This window comes from Danio rerio, chromosome 24, assembly GCF_052040795.2.
Source record: "Danio rerio strain M-AB ecotype USA chromosome 24, GRCz13ab, whole genome shotgun sequence".
NCBI classification, from domain to species: Eukaryota; Metazoa; Chordata; class Actinopteri; order Cypriniformes; family Danionidae; genus Danio; species Danio rerio.
Genome location: NC_141044.1, coordinates 30,571,526 through 30,593,751, shown reverse-complemented (window position 1 = coordinate 30,593,751; position 22,226 = coordinate 30,571,526). Strand labels below are relative to the sequence as shown.

General features: G+C 35.9%; 2 protein-coding genes and 2 long non-coding RNA genes across 9 annotated transcripts in view; 2 read left to right on the top strand and 2 right to left on the bottom strand.

Annotated features, from left to right (window-relative positions):
- vipr2 (vasoactive intestinal peptide receptor 2) overlaps nucleotides 1–1,318 on the bottom strand; it is a 75,240-nt gene extending 73,922 nt beyond the window's left edge. For 2 of the 3 annotated variants that reach the window (XR_015524613.1, XM_087308943.1), the window contains exon 1: nucleotides 1,099–1,318. Coding sequence is in view for 1 of the 3 variants with exons in the window: in NM_131779.1 (NP_571854.1) it covers nucleotides 1,099–1,149 (51 nt within the window). In the remaining 2 variants the exon portion in view is untranslated. 3 annotated transcript variants of the gene reach the window in all.
- LOC147838063 (uncharacterized) overlaps nucleotides 1–5,952 on the top strand; it is a 55,271-nt gene extending 49,319 nt beyond the window's left edge. Inside the window, exon 3 of the long non-coding RNA XR_015525096.1 lies at nucleotides 3,002–5,952. This is a non-coding gene — a long non-coding RNA (uncharacterized LOC147838063). The remainder of the gene's footprint in view (nucleotides 1–3,001) is intronic.
- A 5,771-nt stretch (nucleotides 5,953–11,723) lies between these two features.
- zmynd11 (zinc finger, MYND-type containing 11) overlaps nucleotides 11,724–22,226 on the top strand; it is a 31,526-nt gene continuing 21,023 nt past the window's right edge. The window contains exons 1-5 of one of the 4 annotated variants that reach the window (XR_015524480.1): nucleotides 11,724–11,876; nucleotides 16,508–16,639; nucleotides 16,736–16,895; nucleotides 20,342–20,365; nucleotides 20,673–20,705. Coding sequence is in view for 3 of the 4 variants with exons in the window: in NM_001077583.4 (NP_001071051.2) it covers nucleotides 16,524–16,639; nucleotides 16,736–16,895; nucleotides 20,342–20,365; nucleotides 20,673–20,705 (333 nt within the window). In the remaining variant the exon portion in view is untranslated. 4 annotated transcript variants of the gene reach the window in all.
- On the bottom strand, nucleotides 14,014–18,345 carry LOC147831080 (uncharacterized). The gene is made up of 2 exons (XR_015525104.1): nucleotides 15,479–18,345; nucleotides 14,014–15,017 (listed from the first exon to the last, which is right to left on the bottom strand). It is a non-coding gene; the product is annotated as an uncharacterized LOC147831080 (long non-coding RNA).

Sequence of the window (22,226 nt, the reverse complement as noted above, 5' to 3'; positions counted from 1 at the left end):
ACTAATTGTCAGCTTGCTCTGTAAATAACATTTTCATGGTTGGAAAATAAACCCTTTTAAGTAAAGAGAGCATGGATTGCTATCACAATTTTTACTCGAAAAACACTTTAAGTATATAATATATGTGCACAAACATTAAAAAGTTTAGAGAAAATGCAATATAGTGCTCAAGAGTAAAGGAAAAGATAAAACCCAATATGTAACAACATGCCCCATTAACTATGAGTGCTTCAATGGATACATACTGTAGACACAGTGTGGCTTGACATTTAAACAGCCTCATTTAAGCTTCTTAAGAGATAAACAACTTACGAAGGACAAGATAGAAACAGAAAAATATAAAATATACATAATGAGTTTTTTTGTGATAACTGCCTTTGACATTGTTTCTATCTTTAACAAGCTGGTCATTATGGTCAGTTTGGTTGGTTCAAGCAGATCTCAGTGAAGAGCTTTTAGACAACCTTGCACCAATAATAATATATTATACAATACAATAATACAAGCTATGACTATCTAGATATAGACATGTGCTGATTTGTGTTGATTAATTTGTAACTTCTACAACTTCTGTGCAAATTTATTTTAAACTCAATAAACAGATTTATAAGATCCTTTAAATAAATTAGCTATCAATATCATAAAATATGGGACCACTTTACATGACCCAAGGTAACATTTATAGTTGATAAAAGTTTAGGTTTTAGCACGAATTTAGGTTTTACATTGTTCCCTGGTCACTTAGCAGTTTTTGCTAAAATATGCCAGCTTTGTCTTTTTGTAGGAAACACACTTGAGATGTTTTAGGGTAAGAGGTTTTTGAGTTATTGCCGTCTATCACTGAAAGTGTCAGGAATATCGAAAACAAAACCAACTTAAACGCGCTACAGTACATTTACTATCTTTTTTGTATCATTAAGATATATTAACTGTGTGAAACCACCATACAAAACCAAAACTAGAGAAAACTTACGGTTGTTATAATTGAATTGTTCTTTTAAAATCTCTTATTTGCTGAAATACAACATAGTGAGAGTTTAAAAGCGCACACCTGAGGCTGAAGAACTCATAACTACCGGTGCAGGGTTGATTACTTACCGAGTGCGCGTGCCAAACTATAAGAAGAACCAAACAGTTGACGAGGCTCATGTTCATTTCCTGCTGCTTTCATAAATAATACCTCGTTATTTTAAGTTCCAGTCAGTCCTCTACATCAGGAAAAAGAAGTCATGCCGGAGGACAAAAGAAAACACGGAACATGTATCAAGACGTCCGGTGAAAACACTTCTGAGCGCGCAAAAAATCATGTGCGGTTTGCAGTACAGTAGCGTTGAGCGCGCGCTGAGGGGAGGCTGTTGATTCCGTTCCTCCTCCTCTGGAGCATCAGATGCGCCTTATGCACACATCACACACACTGCCAGCTCTTGGATGGATATTAAACTGGAATTCATCATCTGCTTTGAGGTCACTCAAATCGGGGTTATCTTGCTGATTATGAGCTAAACAGGGCTAGTTGTACCACTTTTAAAAGCGATTGAACATGGAAAAACATGGAGGTCATTGAACACATTGATCATTTGAGACACCATGCTCCAGTTTAAGTTGTCCCAATAGATGCTGTGCCTTTATAGGCTTTTCAGCTACATTTAAACCAACTGCTGCAGCATTTAAACAGTAAATCTATTAGATACTATATTCTAATATATTCTGTTGAAGGTAGATAGATAGATAGATAGATAGATAGATAGATAGATAGATAGATAGATAGATAGATAGATAGATAGATAGATAGATAGATAGATAGATAGATTAAATTGGTATTTAAAATGTGTAACCTGCCTTAACTTCATTTATTCATTCATTTAGGGGTCGCCAAAGCGGAATGAACCGCCTGCCTTAACTTGAGTTTATACAAAATAACAGTGCCTCAATGGGAGAATTTATAGGCTTTTGAAATGACAAACAACAACCTTAAATATTTGCTTGTTTGGGTATGAAAAGCATAATGCATTAATTATCCATTCCAAAAAGAAGGACGCTTATGTAACAAGCACGAAAATGACTGTGAAAATAAGATGTACTGTAACTGTGAAACAATTCTTGCATCCTAACAGGAAAATGTGATAATCTTTTCAATTTTTAAATTAAATCACATAACTTGCTGATTAGTCTAAGTATAGCCTACTCCATTTGATAGCGCTTGCTTGACACAACACTAGAAAGTCATGCAGTGTACGCAGACCAGAGTATACAAACACAATAGGAAGTGTACTTTGGGCTTTAAAGAGGAAGGCTTGTGGGTGAACTTACAAATGTTTTTCTTTTAATGTCAAACCACAAGGTATAAAATTGACAAAGTGACCGTGCACATGAGCAATGTGCTTTCTATATATGGAGGTTGTTGTTTTTGAATAGAGTGGTATGTAAGAGTACAGGTAACACATTTATTTTTTTATGCACTTATTTGTGCTTATTAAACTTTTTTATTGTGAACTGAATGTCCACACAGTGATTATTTGTTTTACACTTGATAAGCTCATGCACCTGTCAACCCAGGCTCATTATGAATATGTACTGCGAAATACATTTCTGGAGAGCACCAAATATGTCCCAGGAGTTACGGTTTTTGCAGTTTTTGTTTTCGCGAATCCACCAGAGGCTGCTGTGTATGCTTTTTCAGATCTCAAATTCTCTCTTGCAAGTGCCATTCATGCCTGCTGTTCTAACATAAATCCACCAGAGGCTGCTGTCGACTGACTGTTTGACTGACTGAATGACTGACTGACCCACCCTCCTCCTGCCATAAACCCAACCAATAATGTTTTCAAAAGCAAAGATTGACCAGCACCCACCCATTACCTAAACCCAACCAAACAAAACAATTCAGAAAAAGAAAAGCCCCCGCCTGATTTTACCATGCTTTCAGATTTGACCATGTTCTCATCCTTTTATTTACTTGCTTTTTTTTCTGGCTTCTGTTTTTTTCTTATCTGCACTCTAGAAACTGTTCCTCGCCAGACTCAAACACAGTCATTGTGGTTAACTCCTCACTGCGTCTCAAGTTCGTCAATGTACATGGCGAGCTAGACAAACTGGTAACAGCGGGAAAGCGTCCATCTAAAGGTAACAAAGGTATTGAACCTGTTTTATCTTTCTGCATTGTAGCTTAGTACGGTAATCTGAGTCTGTCAAATAGGAACAGGTTGAGTAGCCTTGTGAAGGTGGCAGGGAAGATCATTGGTTTTAACCAAAGCTTGTCCAATGGTAATTTACTGTATCTATGTTTTAAAAAAGCTCAGGGTATCTTATGCACCCCGGATCATCCATTGTACTTGATGTTTCAGCCGCTGCCATCAGGACATCATTTTAGACTTCTTATTTGCATGACAAACAGAATTAGAAATTATTTTATTATGACAGCTCCACCGGAAAAAGGTGGTTTGCCATCTCCAGGTTGGAGGAGGTTCAAGTATCTTGAGGTTTTGTTCACGAGTTAGGGAAGGATGGAACGTGACAATGATTGGTGCAGCGGCAGCAGTAATGCAGTCGATGTATCGTTCTGCAGAGCTGAGCTAAAAGGCAAAGCTCTTGATTTACTGGTCAATCTACGTTCCTACTCTTACCTATATAAGCTCTGGGTCAAGACCGAAAGGACAAGATCTTGGATACAAGCAGCTGAAATGAGTTTCCTTCGCAGGGTGGCAGGGCGCACCCTTAGGGTGAGGAGCTCTGTCACCCGGAAGGAGCTCGGAGTTGTTCAGCTGAATCTCCACATTGAGAGAAGTCAGCTGAGGAGTCTCGGACATCTGTTTCGGATGCCTCCTGGACACCTACCTAGGGAGGTGTTCCAGGCATGTCCCAATGGGAGGAGGCCTCGGGGAAGACCCAGGACATCCTGGAGGGACTATGTCTCTTGGCTGGCCTGTGAATGACTCAGAATCATTCAGGACGTGTGGGAAGTGGGAAGAAGGAAGTCTTGGGTTCTCTCCTAAGACTGCTTCCCCCACGACCCGGCCCCAGAAAAGTGGTTGAAAATGAATGAATAAATGAATGAATGATGGCCATTAGGTCATTAAATGAGTCCAGCAGGGAGGGAGATGTATCTAAAAATGATGTATTGTATGTTGTGTGGCAATATTTTGTTAATGTGTACATGGAACTTCACCTGCTTATAGCACCTTGCTGCAATTTTAGTTTCCTTAAACGGGATAGTAAAGTTGACTCTGAGAAAGCCGTCAGCTGGTAAGCGCAAAAAGGAATGGAGCATACCGCCCCGTATCGTTTGTTTCAAAGATGAAATGCAGCCATACATACTTTTGGCTACATAATTTGCAATCCTTAGAAATGTATATAAGGCTACGTTTTCAGAATGAGCCTTTGCTGGCACCTCTTATGTTAAATAATTATAGACTGAAAAAAACACGTACATTCAGAGCAGCTAATATGCATTTTTTTAAAGCTCTGACCAGTGAATGACATAGTTGGCATGTGAAACAGGTCAGTCGAGCTAAACAGTGGCTTAATAAATCATAACTTTCTCAACACTGAAGTGCAGTTCCAGGAAATCAGCTCATTCCTGTGTTTGTTCTCGGTCAAGTCATTTGACTTAACTAACATGAAGTGATGGAGTTTGGAGAACTATGTGGAAATATGCAAATTAGAGAGCAGCCATCGACCCTCTGACTGTTTTTCATTGTCTTGAGTCTATGAGAGAAAGATAAATATATTACAATGTATGACATATACCGCACATGCATGAAAATACATGCAATACAGTGCAAGAATTTGCTCATTAAGGACTCTGCAGTTGTTCTGGAGATGCGTGGCTGGAGATCCGACATGACAGTGACCTCTTCTGGTTGTCCTAGGGCTAATGTGACACATTCTAAATCATCCTACCATATAATGAGCTTGGGATGAAACCGTATCAAAATTCTGAAAAGGCATTTCAGTCAAATGTGAACCAGACAGAAGCCTGACAGATAAAAGCACAAATCTGTGTGTTTTGAGATCTGTCAAACCCCACGGGATATTATGATGTCTGAATAAGTGCATTTCCATAAAATATGAGCAGCAAGTTTTATTATGCAGTAAGCGGGATGATCGCAGACAACGTGGAGAGATGAACAGAAATCATAACTTTCTTAAATCCAGACCATCTGCACTGGAACGCTTCTCAAAGAAAAAACGCTGACATGCAGTTGATCATCATTTACGGCTTTTGATTCTGGCGTCGGCTTTTGCATTCCCAAAAATGCATTTTGCGTCAGATGCGTATATTAAAATGAAAACCCAGACAGGATTTTTCCTTCTATGGAGATTCAATAGTGAATCATTTCCAGAAAATTCTGAAAAAAATAAAAATGATCTGAGTGCACTGAATAGAGCTGAGATTAATGGTTTGCACTGATCCTACAGATAGTGGAGACCAGACACAAATCTGCCATCTCTCAAATTCAAAGTATCCCTACGGGTTTTAAGTTTATCTGGGTATCCGCACAGTATAAGTAGTGCAAAACACAGTTAGTGCACACAAAAACAATACTGTGTTAATTACCAGATCCATCATGTGATCTGAATGCATACCTCAGGGCTGAATTTTTGTCCCAGTCCGCCCCTGACCTCAGCATATGGAAAGCAATAGACAAACGTCTTTAAACGAAAGGCACAAAGATCAAATGATTGAAAATAAATTTACCAAATTTTGTCAGATATTTTTGGTTGCATCAATTAAAAAATGTAAAGTAGTGCTTTTTACATAGTTCAAAATGTTGAATTAAAGGCCATAAGCTGAAAGTGTTGGGCTAGTAAAGTTAGTTTGACGTTTGACAATCATTAGACATTCGATTTCAAACAAATAAACTCTTTGTTCCTGTTATACTTTGGGCCAAAAATAGGTCAGATAGGCATAAATGTGTGCCCTTTATGTTGCACAAGGCTTAATTTCTCGATAAAAAATAAATAAAAATTACCATAAAAATGAATTAAACAATTCAACCATATGGAATTATACAATAAAACTTGTACCAGAATATTCAGAAAAAACATCCTGCATATTGCACAAGACTCAGTTTTTGGATTTAGCACTCTTATTTATTTTATAATATTATTTAAATATATTTTAATGCAAAAATTGCAAAATTCAATTAAACTCTGACACCATTTGAGATAAAATATTCAAATCAACTCTAAAAGTGTCAGAATATTATCCTCTATGATGCACAAGCTTCGTTTTTTACAGTTATGCCTTTGTTGATTTTATATACAGTAATAAATCCATATTTTCTGTATATTGAATATACTGTAAATCTCTAAATGAATTAAACTCTCGCACCGTTTGAAATAAAATATTCAAATCAACTGTAAAATTGTCTAAATGTTATTCTCTATGATGCACAAGCTTTGTTTTTTACAGTTATGCCTTTATTGATTTTATATACAGTACTGAATCCATATTTTCAGTATATCGAATATGGACCTGCACATTGGCACAAGGTAGCACACTCACCTCACAGCAAGAAGGTCGCTGGTTCGAGCCTCGGTTGGATCAGTTGGCGTTTCTATGTGGAATTTGCATGTTCTCCCCATGTTCGCGTGGGTGTTCTCCAAGCACAAGTCCAAAGACGCTAGGTGAATTGGGTAAGATTGAATTGTCCGTAGTGTATGTTTGTAAATGAGTGATGATATTTCCCAGTGATGGGTTGCAGCTGGAAGGGCATCCGCTGCGTAAAACATATGCTGGATAAGTTGACGGTTCATTCCGCTGTGGCAACCCGAGATTATTACAGGGACTAAGCTGAAAATAAATAAATAAATGAATTAAGCTGTAAATGCAAATGAAAAATAAAGCTTTATTTTGCTTCATTTTGCAGCTTCATTTTTTAAATGGGTAGATCTTGCATTTCAGCAACAAATTAGAGAATGTAACGTAGTCTAAAAAAGTTTGGTGACCAAATTTTGGATCAATATGAGCATCACTAGTTTAAACCAATAAGCGATATTGAGGGGTGGTAGTCCCTTTCTTGTAGAATTGTGCTTTAAATAAAGAACTTCGTTGACCAGATTGTTAGTTAATCATTTACAAGTCGATATTGCCTATATGGATAGCATATTTTTTTACCGTGTTAAATGCTATGCAGTTAAAAAAAATGGGTGCACCTAACTTTTGTACTGGTGCACCTTAGAAAAGATTTGCAAAAAGTTAGTTTAAAGCCCTGAAAAGACCAAAGTGTATTCCATTTCTTTACACACACATGGACAGTGGAATTCACAAACCTTTAAATTATACTTTATTTGACTTGAACACACTGTATACAGAGATCTTATATTTAGGAAGTAGAGGTATTTGCATACTTTTTCACCATTTATAACCTCTCTCTTCTTTATGGACATCCGCAAGTAACCCAGACTTTATTCTGTATTTTTGGACTACCCTGGGACTATCCGCAAGACGAGGATGTAAACAATGGGCAACTTTGGTCCTGGAGGGCCAATGTCCTGCAGAGTTTTCCTCCCACACTAGTCAAATACACCTAAATAGGCTAATATTGGATGCAAGAATGCATATTGAGAAACAGCCAATGCCTTAAAGATCACTAGAAAGCTACAGCCAGATGTGTTTGATAAGGGTTGGAGCTAAACACTGCAGGACAACGGCCCTCCAGGACTGAAGTTGCCCATCCCTGAATTAAATAACTGCTAAAAAAAGAGAGAACAGAAAAGCACAAGTTCAAACTGCATGTACAAACGCTGTGCAATTACAAAAATACGCTGGATCATGTACAGTGCGCTCAAAATATTCTGACTATGAAATTCACATCACACACTCTGTACGCTGACTCACATACAGTACAAGAAAAATGAACACGACCTTAAATGTATGAAATGTCAACACCCAGCCACTGTAAAATGCAATTAACTGACTTTACTTTAAAAAGTGAGGAAACATGTTGCCTTAAAATTAAGTAAATTAACTTGCATAATTATAAAAATTAAGTTAAGCCAACTTAACAGTTACAGCAGATATACTCATGTTTTAAAGTTAAATAACTAATAACTTTTACAGTGCAGTTTAACTATTCATTCATTCATTCATTCATTTTCTTTTCGGCCTAGTCCCTTTATTAATGCGTGGTCGCCACAGCGGAATGAACCACTAACTTATCCAGCAAATGTTTTATGCAGCGGATGCCCTTCCAGCTGCATCCTATCCCTGGAAAACATCTGTACATACTTATTCACACTCGTACACCACTGTCAATTTTAGCTTACCCAATTCACCTATGTATAGCACGTCTTTGGACTTGTGGGGGAAACCGGAGCACTCGAAGGCAACCCACGCGAACACGGGGAGAACATGCAAACTCCACAAAGAAATACCAACTGACCCAGCCAAGGCCCAGCGAACTTCTTGCAGTGAGGCGATCGTGCTACCCATTGCGCTACCGCGTCACCCGCAGTTTGACTATAGATATTTTGGTTTCTTTAGTACATGTAGACACACAGGTTGATGATGATTTTTTTTTTTTTTTTTACAAAAGGTAATACGTCTAATGATTGCATATATGCATGCCATTACAACTACAACATCCTTTAAATTTGAAATACAGTTTCATGGACTGTTGTGATTGACATTTTGATATTCAACTTTCACATATTTTAAACTCTTTTGGCCCTGATGGACTTCCATGTTATAAGTATTGTGCATGTAAAAAATAAAAAAAAATTAAATAATAATAAATAAATAAATAAATGAATAAATAAATAAATAAATAATCTGTTTCTGGGATATTTAAAGGGATATTCACCCAAAAAATGATCATTTACTCACCCTTTACTTGTTTGAAGCCTTTCAAGAAGAGTTTCTTTCTTCTGCTAAACACAAAATAAGATTTTTTGAAAAATGCTGGAAACCTGTAACCATTTATTTCCATGATATTTGTTTTTCAATGTAATGTCAATGGTTACAGGTTCTCAGCTGTCTTCAAAATATCTTCTTTTGTGTTCGACAGTAGAAAGAAACTCAAAAATGCTTGGAACCACTTGAGGGAGAGTAAAACGTGAGCAAATTTTCAGTTTTTATGTGAACTATACCTTTAACATCTTTAGAATTAAACAAATATTTATTGTGTGTACTCTATTTTGAAGCTTTTTGTTGAAAAAAACTAAAAGTTCACTACATTCCACCTAACAACAAGATGAACACTGCTACAATATTACACATTTTTAAAACTGAAAATAAACATGACTCACTGATGGTAACTTACGCTTAACATAAGCATCAACAGTTAGTCTTTGCGTAAATAGGACTTCAGCAGTGATCCATGGAACAGTATTATTTAGTGTCTTCTGAGTGTTCTCGTTACTGGTAAATTCTTCCTTTAAAAAGGACATACAAGCAGACTTTGCGAGAGTAATAAGACTCATGACAAACATTTTGTCAAGCACTGAGATGTGTTTAGACTTTTCAATATTTTGTTGTGATATTAAAGTGAGGGAAAATGTAAGCACACAGCAGATATAAATAAATTTGGTCATGCAAACCCTTACAAAGAACTGTGAACATTTGGTTTTCACAGCAGTCTAGCCCTCGTAATGGTAAAACAGTTGAATATTTAACATTTTTATGAAATTACTTGTGAATATGAGTTCAGATCTTTGACACAGTGGCTCATGGGGACTTTTACATGGCTAAGTCAAGCTCAAACTACACATTCACTGCCCAAGACTTATCTTATCCTATTATGTAATACTTCAATCCATGTTGTGTAATAAAAAGACTACATGAAGCAATATCTAACACCTATGGATAACACTTTATTATGGCGTCCACATAAATGTATTTTTTGAACTACCACTTTTGCCTCAATAAACTTGTATTTTACTGTTTATATGATAGCTACTAAGGTAGTTGTTGAAGCATATGGGATATGATTAAGTGATCTAGAACATGTTTATGCAGAATAAGGCATTAATATGTGCTTTATAAGAATGATTAAAACAGCCAATATGCAAGCTAATACTTAAACTAAAAAGTGCAAATTGATTGTCATACTAAAGCCTTTTTGACCATATTTATCTTTATTTATAGGTTGCAGCTATGTTCTGTTATATCATATATTAGGCAAGTACTGCTGTTTGTTCAGCCTTTTGATTGTTCCAATGTTGATTTTTCGGTTAGTCTAATATGTGTTCATTTAGCACCATCTGCTGGAGTTTCATCTTAAGAGCAATGAGAATTATCATTAATCAATTGGTAATGCTACCACTACTGATTAAAAAGAAAATATTTATCTATCTATCTATCTATCTATCTATCTATCTATCTATCTATCTATCTATCTATCTATCTGTCTGTCTGTCTGTCTGTCTGTCTGTCTGTCTGTCTGTCTGTCTGTCCGTCCGTCCGTCCGTCCGTCCGTCCGTCCGTCCGTCCGTCCGTCCGTCCGTCCGTCCGTCCATCCATCCATCTATCTATCTATCTATCTATCTATCTATCTATCTATCTATCTATCTATCTATCTATCTATCTAACTGTCTGTCTGTCTGTCTGCCTCCCTGCCTATCTATCTATCTATCTATCTATCTATCTATCTATCTATCTATCTATCTATCTATCTATCTGTCTGTCTGTCTGTCTGTCTGTCTATCTGTCTGCCTGTCTGCCTCCCTGCCTATCATCTATCTATCTATCTATCTATCTATCTATCTATCTATCTATCTATCTATCTATCTATCTATCTATCTATCTATCTATTATGACTGACCTGTTTAAACAATGAAATTATGGAGAATTGTTGATCTAGAATTGCTTATTATTATTAATCATAACACATTTTGAAACAAACACACAGTTATGTATTTAAACACATTTATGCATGCATTAAAACAAGTTTTTGCAGTAATAGCTAATAATGATTTGTAGTACATTTTTATTTTTTAATGCAAATTTTTAAAATGTTTTTTTTAATGCTGATGTTTATCAATCATGAACCAACATTTGTTTGTAAATGTATCCTTGTTGTACAGTAGTTTTACTTTACTATACTAGTTTAGTTTTTGTTCTATTTGGTTATAGAAACTGATTTTTTATGTTTTCATTTTTCCTTTACCTTTAAATGTTCAGTAATTTAGTTCATTTAATTTAGGTTCTGTAAGTTTATTTCGTTTTGTTTTAATACTTCAAACTAAATTAAAAGAAAATAAGAATCATTTGACTAAAATAGATTTCAACCATAGTTTTAGTCAAAGTTAAAAAATAACCTTGATTCTAAAAAAAAAAAACAAATGAATGAAAATTTAAAGAGGTGTGAGCATGTAATTCTTGCCCACATGCTGATTTTAGATTTATATTATGCATGCATTACAGAGATTTATATATATATACATATATATATATATATATATATATATATATATATATATATATATATATATATATATATATATATATATATATATATATATATATATATATATATATATATATATAGTATATATATATATACACACACACACATACAGTTACCACATAGGCTAAATTATTATCAACTTTAAAATGCAAATAATATTTCAAGAAATATGACAGATATACAAACTTATGAATATGAAAAAAGAGCTTCAAGGTGAGACGTGCAGAGTAAAACGCGCAACTCCTGCGCCCTGCCACTAGAGTTCTCCCACAGCCTGTGACTGTGTATGAATGTGTGTATGTGTATGTGTGTGTGTTTACCCCCTCCGAGCTTCAACTGTGGCCGGGCTCCTTCAACCAACCACTATTCTGACATTTAACTCCGGAAACACAAATGTAAGCAGCGCTGCGTTACATCCTAAAGTGAGACGGAACGGCGAGGCGCTTGATCAGCTGTCGGACAGCGGTAAGTACGCGCATAAACCGGGTCGTTTTCATGACATTCGCTGCAAAGAGGAACAAAAAATCCACTCCCAACTGGTTGGTTTTGTCTAGAAGCGAGGGAGGGATATCAACATGGCGTCCATGTAGCTCACCAACCAACCAACAAGAATGTGTAGGCACCGATGAAGGGTTTTTCCTCCATTTGCAATCTGCTGTGCTATTAATCGTGATTTCTAGCAGTTTGCTCTATATGAAGCGCGCGTCAAAAACAGCTTGCGCGTTTCCGATGTCTTGATGTTTATAGTTTAGCGACTCTTCGCCGTTTGTTGTTTCTTTTAGGCACTGCACTGCGTTTAATTGATTATTAATAAGCCATACAGCTGCCAAAGTCATCATGGTTTTTGGATTTACACTATTTCGATCGTTTAATTAACATAATCGGGTTCCTAATGATTTTGCGCCATACATTCCAGCACTCGAGCTGTGAACCACATGAACTGTTGTAGAGGCATCCGTCGGGGTTTTAAAAATCACTGGCAACATTTCTAAACGTTAACAGTGTAAACTAAAGTTATGTCTGTCAAAAACTTCCAATGTTGTTGTAATGTTCGATAAGGAATCGATCGGTTATCCTCCTTTCTGCGCATGTATTTATTGCGCAATAAAACAAACAGGTCTTCTCGGCGACATCAAGCCGCAATCGGTGACTTTAAAGATCTTTACACATTAAAAAAAAATTAATGACATAAATCTCGTGTAAATCCACATGAGATGAATTGTACTGTATACATTAGTCTGCTGCAAAAGCGGTTTAATTCCACATTGAGTGGGTCGCCACTTCATGGATGCTGCCATGTTGATATCACGTGACCAGTCATAAAACTGACAAAGTTGCTAGTAATTATAATCATGTTTAACTACATGTTCAGTAGTGTTATTACAGTGAATTGTTGCGAACCAGCAATACTCATCTTAATAGGATCATATGATGCCAGTGTAACCAAAACAGAGTGAGTTCTACCAAAAACTCACCCATAGGCTGTCCAAGAAGGTTGCCTTTTTCTTCAGTGGAGCATTAAAGCAGAAACGGTGAACCTTGGTGCATGCCTTAACTTTAAGATTACAAAAACATATTTAGGCAATGTCAATGGCTTCTGATGATGCGTAAGGGTCTTATGAAGCAAAACAGGTCTGCACAAGTAACTGAACATTATATTTACATCATAACTTTTAATCCACTGCCTCAATGGAAAGTTTGGACAGTCTTCACACATCCTGGATGTTGCACTTGGGTTACAGATTATCTCAATCAGAAATCTAGATTTTCCCACATTGACTACTGATAATGTGATTATGCGATATGAAGCTCATGCTTTAGAGCACTGCTGTTTGCTGGAGTATGTGAATTTAAGGTTATTACGTTGTACATAATGATTTGTTTCTTTTACAGACAATTTATTTTGCTTAAAAAGACCTCAGAATGTAATGTCAGGAGACAGTTATTAATTTTTTGTGCGTTCATGTTTTTTTTATAATTACTAACTCTAAATGCGCTTGTAACCTTTCGTGTGCATTTTTATTGTTACCAAGGACTATAGTTTGTTATATCCCTTCTAATGTTCTATTTTTGAAAAAGTCACCTATTACTTTGTGACTTTACATTTCTGGATAAACTGTCCTTTTTTCTATTTAATTAACAATTTAATGTTATTACATTAAGTGTCACACTTTATACATTCTTTACAGGCATATCTTTTATGAAAATAAAAAAACTGTCAAGCCTGACCCCAGGGATTCACAACTGATTATATATATATATATATATATATATATATATATATATATATATATATATATATATATATATAATATTATTATTATTATTATTATTTAACATTAGTTGTTCTCACCTTCCTTGACATTCCTGCACTTTCATTAGTAGATTTCAGCATACAGGAGTTGTTTCAGTTGGTCTTCTTAGTAAAAGCCATCTGGCAGATGATTGTAGAAGCTGTAACTTACAGTATGCACAACAGCAATAAATGTGACAGTCATTTTCATCTCTTCTTCATGCCACATGGCACTACAGGCACTTTGTGGAGAGGGTTTTCAGGGTTCAACGCTAAGGATTTTTTTTACTGGCCCGATTGGGCCAGTGGTTCAGATTTTTACTTGCCCTGCCAAAATTTTCACTGGACTCACCAAACAAAAGATGTTAATAGCTATTTCTCAGCCACATACAATATTTTAAATAATGTTTCAAAAGCTAAACATAATTGAGTTTGGGGTCAGTTTTATACACAGGTTTTTAAAAAAAAATTATTCAGTTCATCAAGTTCATTGAATGTTAAAGTTAGACATTTAACGTGCACATTTGCCCGTAGGAATGACATCTTGCCCTGCTTATCATTCTCTCTTCATATAGCCGTATATATGGCTATTACACAATCGTAAGACACTGTCATATAGCCTGGGTCGTTAGTTCATTGGACCGTTTTGCTTTCTCACTACAATTGATCAGCTCAATCAAGCAGAGACCATTTCAGTCAGGCGATCTCGGATCGATTAAATTGGCGCAGATCCGAGTGCGATTGCTGGACTCGCATATGCCAAACAAACCACACTAACCACAGGAAAACGAGACAGATTCCGAAATGAACGTCTTGTGTGTAAAAGCACTCTAAGATTGTATTTGCACGCAACTGACAGACGGTCACAGCCAAACTTTTGTGACAAGGCAGCACTGGCCCAATCCGGCCAGTAACCATTCTGTACACTGGCCCGAATGTCTCGCACACTGGCCCCTGGCCATCATGCAGTCCTTATTGTTGAGCCCTGGTTTTTATTGAAAATCATTTGCTTTCTATATGCTATTTTGACTATTAATCTAAACAGTGATGAAGAGAACTAGATTTAGTTTTTCTATTTACTGTCTTTGGTATCCTCTGACATTAATGGAGCTGTTCTGAAAAGTTTTAAAAGAAAGCTTAATGTTTAACCTGGTCTTTTTTTATATAAAGAATCTGAAAGAATTTCCATCTAATGAAACTCCATGAGTTTTATAAATGTTTGGTGTGTTCCTCTTTGGGTTAATGTCAGAGCTTGTTGGCCTGATTCAGCAGGTAGAATCTCCATTGGCTGAAGAGAGAGGTCTGATTGGTTACTTAGAGCAGGGGTTCCCAAACTTTTCAGCCCGCGACCCCCAAAATAACAATGCCAGTGACTCGCGACCCCCAATATCCACTGAGGTGGTTATAAATACAGAAACCTTGCATGCAATGACGCAGACACACCAATTAAATTTGTGTCAGTGCTTTAAATGTGCCAGAAAGTATAACCTGATGTTATAAAATCAAAATGCATCTGACGCTATTGCTGCCTTTAATATAATGTAATTACCCCAGGGGTCGCAATCCAATAGAACTAGTAACTATAAGCTACTTTAGTAACTATATAGTATATAGTAACTATAAACGACAATTTTAATTTCAGTATAGTTATGGATAAAATATGTTAATTCTTATGGTTTAATAAAATAAATAGATTTTTGGGAATCACCAGGCGACCCCCCCTTCATTGCCCCGCGACCCCTCGGGGGGTCCCGACCCCCACTTTGAGAACCACTGACTTAGAGTGCAAGAACAAAAACTGAAGTAACATAGCAAGTAAACTATTCAAGTCGAGAAGGATTTTGAATGTCAAAGTAGAGTTTGTGACATTCGCTTCAAAGTAATTATGCAATTTTTAACCAACTAGGACATGTTTCTTGGTTAACATCTATGTTGATCCTGAAACAACATTCCATTAAGCCAATCAGAATTAAAGGATACGTTTACTGTTTTTTGTTAAGTTTAGGCTCATGGTTAGGTTTTTGCACTTTTACATGATTGTTATCCGGCTATTATTCCCCTCTGATTTTGGTATTAATTTACTGTTATGTCTAAGTTTAGGGGTAGGGGAAAAGGTGTGGATTACATTTTTCAACAAAAATGATGTTCCAGGATCAACATAGATGTTAATCCAGGATCGCATCTTACTTGGCAAAATTGCTGTTGCGATATTTTGTTTTTCTGCGATATACTTTTAAATTTGAATAGAATTTAATAAGATGACTTGAGTAACTCTTTTCTGGAAAGTAATTATAATTTTAGGGAAGTGCATCTACATAAAATATGCAAAGTTATACAAAAATATGCCAAATAAAGCAGAGATGAAAACAACAGAGCAAAGATAAAAATGAAATAAGCAGCACAGTTTTTGGTGGAGTCTAACAGCACTGAGGCTCAGAAATGGAACAATTAAATGTAAATTAACTCTGTATAGTCTTCATTGTATAAATACTTAATCAATCTTTGTTAAAGTGGCAAACTTTAGACTTTGTTGTGCCCAAATGGTTTACAGTTGCTTGAAATCTAACAGTCGCAGGGCTTAAAAATTCATAACATCAAAGTTTTTCACACTATTAGAACCTATTAGAGTTGGTCAAGCTTTATTAATCCCAACATAAAACTGCAGATCCTGTGATGTGACTATTGCATATAAACACATTACTTTATCAATGCTAAAACGATCCAACATTTGCATCTGCTGTTTAATATGCAAGTGCTTCATAGCATGATTTGTTTTGTTCAATGCCTTGTTCTTTTGTTGTAGGTTGGAACTGGCCACGATGTCGAGGGTGGTGAAGAAAAGGCAAGCGGACCCCAAAGTGGTTCAGTATGTTTGGTCGGCCATCGAAGTCATTCGCAATCAGAAACAAATCGCCAACATGGACAGAATCTCAAAGTAATTGCTTTAACTCCACTTCCTTCACATTGATGATACCATTTAAAAGTGTTCATTATCAATGTCTAAGAAATAGCCTTTGTGTTTTTGGTGCAGGTATTTAAGTCGTGTGTATGGTATGCACCCTAAAGACACAGCCAGGCAGCTGGTTTTGGCTGTGAAAGATGGTTTGGTGGTGGAAACGCTCACAGTGGGCTGCAAAGGCTCAAAGGCCGGGATTGAACAGGAGGGCTACTGGCTCCCAGGAGATGAGATGGTGAGACACAAACCAGAGCATGTCTATTTTAAACATAACATACTTTTATCTACATACCTCCTAGATAAAAAATGCTAAAGGTAAACATGGCTTGGTTTTACTACACATTAATGAAGTGAAATAAAGAGTTGATATGCTGCTGGGGTCAATGTAGCCATCATTAGGACACATTTGATTAGTTGATCTTATTATTGGTAAAGTTGATGGTTTTGACTCTCGACAATAAGTTTTTAGCTGTAAACATCCTCTATACACAGTAGTGATGGTAGATAGGGATGTTTCAGTGCTTCATCAGCAGCACATAGAGACATTCCTCTGCTGTGTGAGAGAGCATGCCTGATGGGAAGTACTGTTTGTTTTTGGGGTATGGCTTACAGCTACAAATGTATGCTTCCATCCCAGGCTGTAGCAGCAGTGTGGGGCCTTCATTCAAAAAAAAAAAGTCTTTGAGTATTTATTTGTATGAAAGCGTTTTTGTCATGTACGTTACTGTTCAACATATGGAGGTCAGTCTGAATGTTTTGCTTTTGAAAGAGAATTAATTCAAAACAATTAATGTGACCGTGAAGAATTTCACATTGTTACATAGGCCCAGTTTACGTTGGGTATTAGATGTGTTTTCATCAACTAGTCACTAGTACTAGATGACACTAAAAACACGTGTAAATGGAGGTCTAAAATATTTTAAGCTAGTCTATTTTTGACCACTTCCAAAGGTTGTTAAAATGCATTTAGACAGATTTGGTCACGTGTTTAAACAGCTACTAAAATCCATTTCTCTCTATCTCTCTATCATACATATGGTCATTATAGAGTTCATAATTTGCTGCATTGTAGCGAAAAGCATAAAATATGCTGTTTTTTTTACTTGACATCTACTGTAAATTCTTTTGATTTGCTCTCTTACTTGCTTAAAATGTGTCGTTATTATATTATAATGATTTCAGAAGAATCGTGTTGTACAGATTTTTTTTCAATATTTATAATATTTAACAGTATTACTGTTAAAAAAGAAAATAGGCACTAGGTGAGTGTAATGGAGCCCTTTTTTTTACATTTCCGAGTTTCTCAGTAGCGGATGTCGTCATGTTTGGTTAAACTTAGAGCACAGTGAATGGGAGAGTACAACAAATATATATTTTTTACAGTTCTATTTGCTAAAAAAAAATAAGAAAAACTCAACGATAGTGTTGTCAAGACTTTCAGAAAAAGGAATAATACAGTGTAATGCTGTGTTCACACTAGATTAGGCTTGTATGAATAAATTGCTCTATTTGCGTGTAAATAGATGCGTGAACAATTTAATTTTACTCACTTCATTCGCGCTTTAAATTTGCTTCATTCACACTTCAAATTCACTTCACAATAGAGTGGAGGAACTATGACATCACCTTGTAGGCTTTATCGCCTGCTAGCATAAAACTGGTTCCCTCAATAAAATCCCTATAGGAATTTCCTAAAGGCTTATATGGTCCTTGACAAAGATTTACTTTACTCTCGGTTTATCGGTTTATTGTATTATAATCCACGCTATATATTATAAACAAATATGCAAAAACACATAGACCTACGTGCCTTTTACATAGTTTTTTTACATGGGAAATACATTTTGTTTTGCTTTACAGTTGTTAGTAAAAGTTTTAAAACTGTATGCATAAATGTGCCTACATATTATCGTAAGACTAAATAAGTGTGTAGCTCGCGTGCACACAGCCCACTTCGCAACAGATGACAGAAATGAGGCATGAGGGACTAGTCTATATGCCTGGAAGTTCTATCATTGATAGAAAACAACATTCAATGTTCTTTTTTTGTCACAAAGTACAGCGAAAAGCAGCCCATACCATCTCATATGCTATAGATTTTAAGGAAAAGTGTAAATATTGCAGTTATGACGAGAAAGAAAAAAGACGAAAAATCAATTGATCACATTAAAATCACAGTTAACATGTATGTATTTTTTGCACATTTATTCATATGTTTGCATTACTGAGAGCAGGAAAGAAACAGAATGCACTGGTAAGCAGTATCCTCATAATATCGTTTAATTAAAATAAATGATCAATAAATTAATCTGTCTCTGCAATCTTTACAAGTGAAGGCATTATCTACATACAATATGAATTCCCAATTAGAAAACATATTTATAAAACTATAAAATACTGTTCATGGAAATACCTAATAACAGACAAATCCAAATGCCCAACGCAAGTGGGCTGCGTTCCAGACCAGTGCAGCTCGATGACGTCTCTGACACCGCCTGTAGTCCCATTTAGCAAATTAATAGCAACCGTCTTTTTAAAGAAGCGTAACCGATTGAAAAAATCAAGAGTGAGATGTAACTGATGTGCTTTATGTCATAGAATAAAACGTGAAAGTATCTTGAGTTTGTGTTGGCCACAAATTTTATTTAAGCGATTTAACCCAAATCCCATAAAAAAAAAAACCATTGACTTTGGGATGAGGGAACCTCCGTGTTCTTGCATACAAATTGACATCTTAGTTCCTCCACTCTATAGACACGGATTCACGTCATGGGTGGAGCCTCTGTCTGCTCGGTGACTTTTCATTGCAAATTAGCTAACATGTTTTTTATCGAGAGATTAGCTGTGCTTTGTGATTTAGGAAGATTGAAAAACAGCGTAGATTCGTTATGCATCAACTAGATCTTTTCTGAAGTAAATCCGGTAAGCAGGAGGATTTTCCATCAGGACACGCACTACAAACGCAACATCATAATCACGCCCATACGAGAGAAAGCTTCTAATTGGTTAACATGGCGCCAATGTCTGCTAAAGTTTGGAATTTCCAACTTGATCACATCATTCATGCCACCTCATTCGCGCAAAATCGTGCCACAGGATGTCTATTCACATCTTTGCATTGACTTAATATGTAAATCACTTGCTATTGATACTTCATCTGTGACTGGTGTGAACGCGCCATGAGACTGATAACGGCCAACAGAAGAGAGAACAACGTCAAATTTACTGTCCAGCCCATAGACGCTGTATTAGAAACGCCTCGTATAAGCGGTAATTCGTTTTTTGTAATTTCATGCAAAGATGATATAATACTTGCATAAATATATATCAATGTTCTTATCATAGTTTAAAAAAAAATCTAAATATCAAAAACTTTTAAGGATTTAAAATTATGATGATCATTAAACGCGTCATAAAAGTCTTGTGAAAAGGGCCAAAAGACTTTCAGAAACATGGGAAATCATACTGACCCTAAATGTTTGACCAGTATCGCATGTAAAACGCATATTTAATATTCATTTAATATTTTATATTAGCAGTGTAGATTGTTTGCTGTTTGTTGCACACCACACACACCCACCTGCGAGTCCCTAACACGGAGCGCCTGTGGTTAGTTTCAACCAACCCCAGCTCTCAGATTAGGATTTTAAACCATGTTTTTTGGATCACTTGCAATCGCAGGAGCAGATGTCAGAGGGAAGCAAGGTACGTTGACGTCCAGTTGGAGTTTCTTTAATTAACAAATATACTGTAAACTACCCTTCAGTCAATAATATGTATAACCTGTGCATGGGAGAGCAGCTGAATTGAATGAAGCTTTTGCCTTTATATTTCAAATTTAAATAGATTTCTATGTTATTTTTAACCAAGATGTTATCATAATGCACGTAATGGTGTCTAAAGCAAACCTGGCATTAACAAGCTTTATATCGCTTCACTGCTTTTCTGTGCAAGGGTTTTGTCGCCTTTTTGTCACTGAATGCTCATTATTAGTGATTTCTCTCTTCTCTAGCCATCTCTGCCTTCTGAAGCTCTTTTTCCAGATGTGCGTATGCTTCACACATATTAATCTTCCATGTTTTCAAATCAAAATGTAGTTTATTTTGCAAGATTCTTATGTCAATGTCAAGATCAGCTCAATGTCAAAACCTGTTAGACCTGTGTTTGCCAAGTTAACAAGACGTTTACTAGGGGTAAGAGCAGTGTCCGAAGTTAAGTTTTTTTATTCAGGATAATAGTTGCACTTTTATATTTCTACATTTGAATTTATAAGGTGTTTACTTTAACAGAAATTCTTAATCTAGTCTAAATCTATTAGCTGCAAAATTACATTAACCTTTTATGAAAAAAATACCTACAAGAAATTTCTATTTTTCGAACCTCTGTGAACTTCTTGCACTGCTTTTGTCCCATTTTAAAGATAAAAATAAAACATTTTACAGAAAGAAACAACATTTTAACGAAAAACTTTGTTCAAAGCCTGCAGATTTTGTATTGTATCCAGAACAGTGAATGTGAATGGTGTGTGTTGGTGTGTTTTGAGGTGTGTGCTGTAGATTGATAATAGTTTAGGAGTAGGGATGCACCGATCCTGATACTTGGATCGGATATCAGTTCGATACCAAATATTTTTGCTGGATTGGGTATCGGCTAGCTGGTACCGATCCAAATCCGATCTTGTGTGCGCTATATTCTGTGTAATTTATAAGCCAACAAAAGCCATGAAGATAGCCTATTATAAGTCTATTACAACTGTTCTGATGCCATTCTATAGTTTAATGTGAAGCACAGATGAATATTAAAGTGGTTAAATTCATGTTCTATTCAGCACTTCCCTTCAGCTCAAAAAAACTTTCTCCAAGACTATTTGTTCCTGTTAATATAAGTTATCAGTTGAGAAATGCATTTAGTTTTGGATTAAATGGGTTCATTTTGACCTGCAACATGGAGTTCATTCCTGTTTCTACATCATGTTGCGCTGTGTCTGTTAGATCAGAAGATCACATTCGCAACACTGGAGTAGAGGGTTATAACCTGCTCTTCACACACAAAGTTGGCCGACCTGAAATTTTTAATTAGAAAAGGCTCAGTGATGCATCAAACAATCCGTAAAATCTGTAAAATTATTCTGTAATATTAAAAGCTTCTGTGACCGAGTTTGTTCTTCAAAGGTGGAATACTTTCAGTGCTGTGAATAATTTGTAAAGCCTGGCTCATTGTGGTCTAAGTAGTTGATTAAATTAATAAAAGTAAAACTTACCGGCACAATATGGATTGTTATTAACAGAATTTTTTTTTTCTACTCTGAAACTGTGAATATTTCTCTGTAGTTTTATTTATGTTAACATTTTACTTAATAGACCAGTTTGTGTTTTGATTAAGGTCAATAGTGGTAGTCTAATATAGATTTCAAAGAAAAATCTTAATAGTCAAAAAGGAACCATAAGCTGGAGAAAAAACAGATCAATGTCATAATGAATGCTCAAATAATGTGGCCTAGTTTACAGCAAGCATCATGTTTTTAGTTAGATTGTGCCGTCTGCCAAATACAGTAGGCCTACAGGTC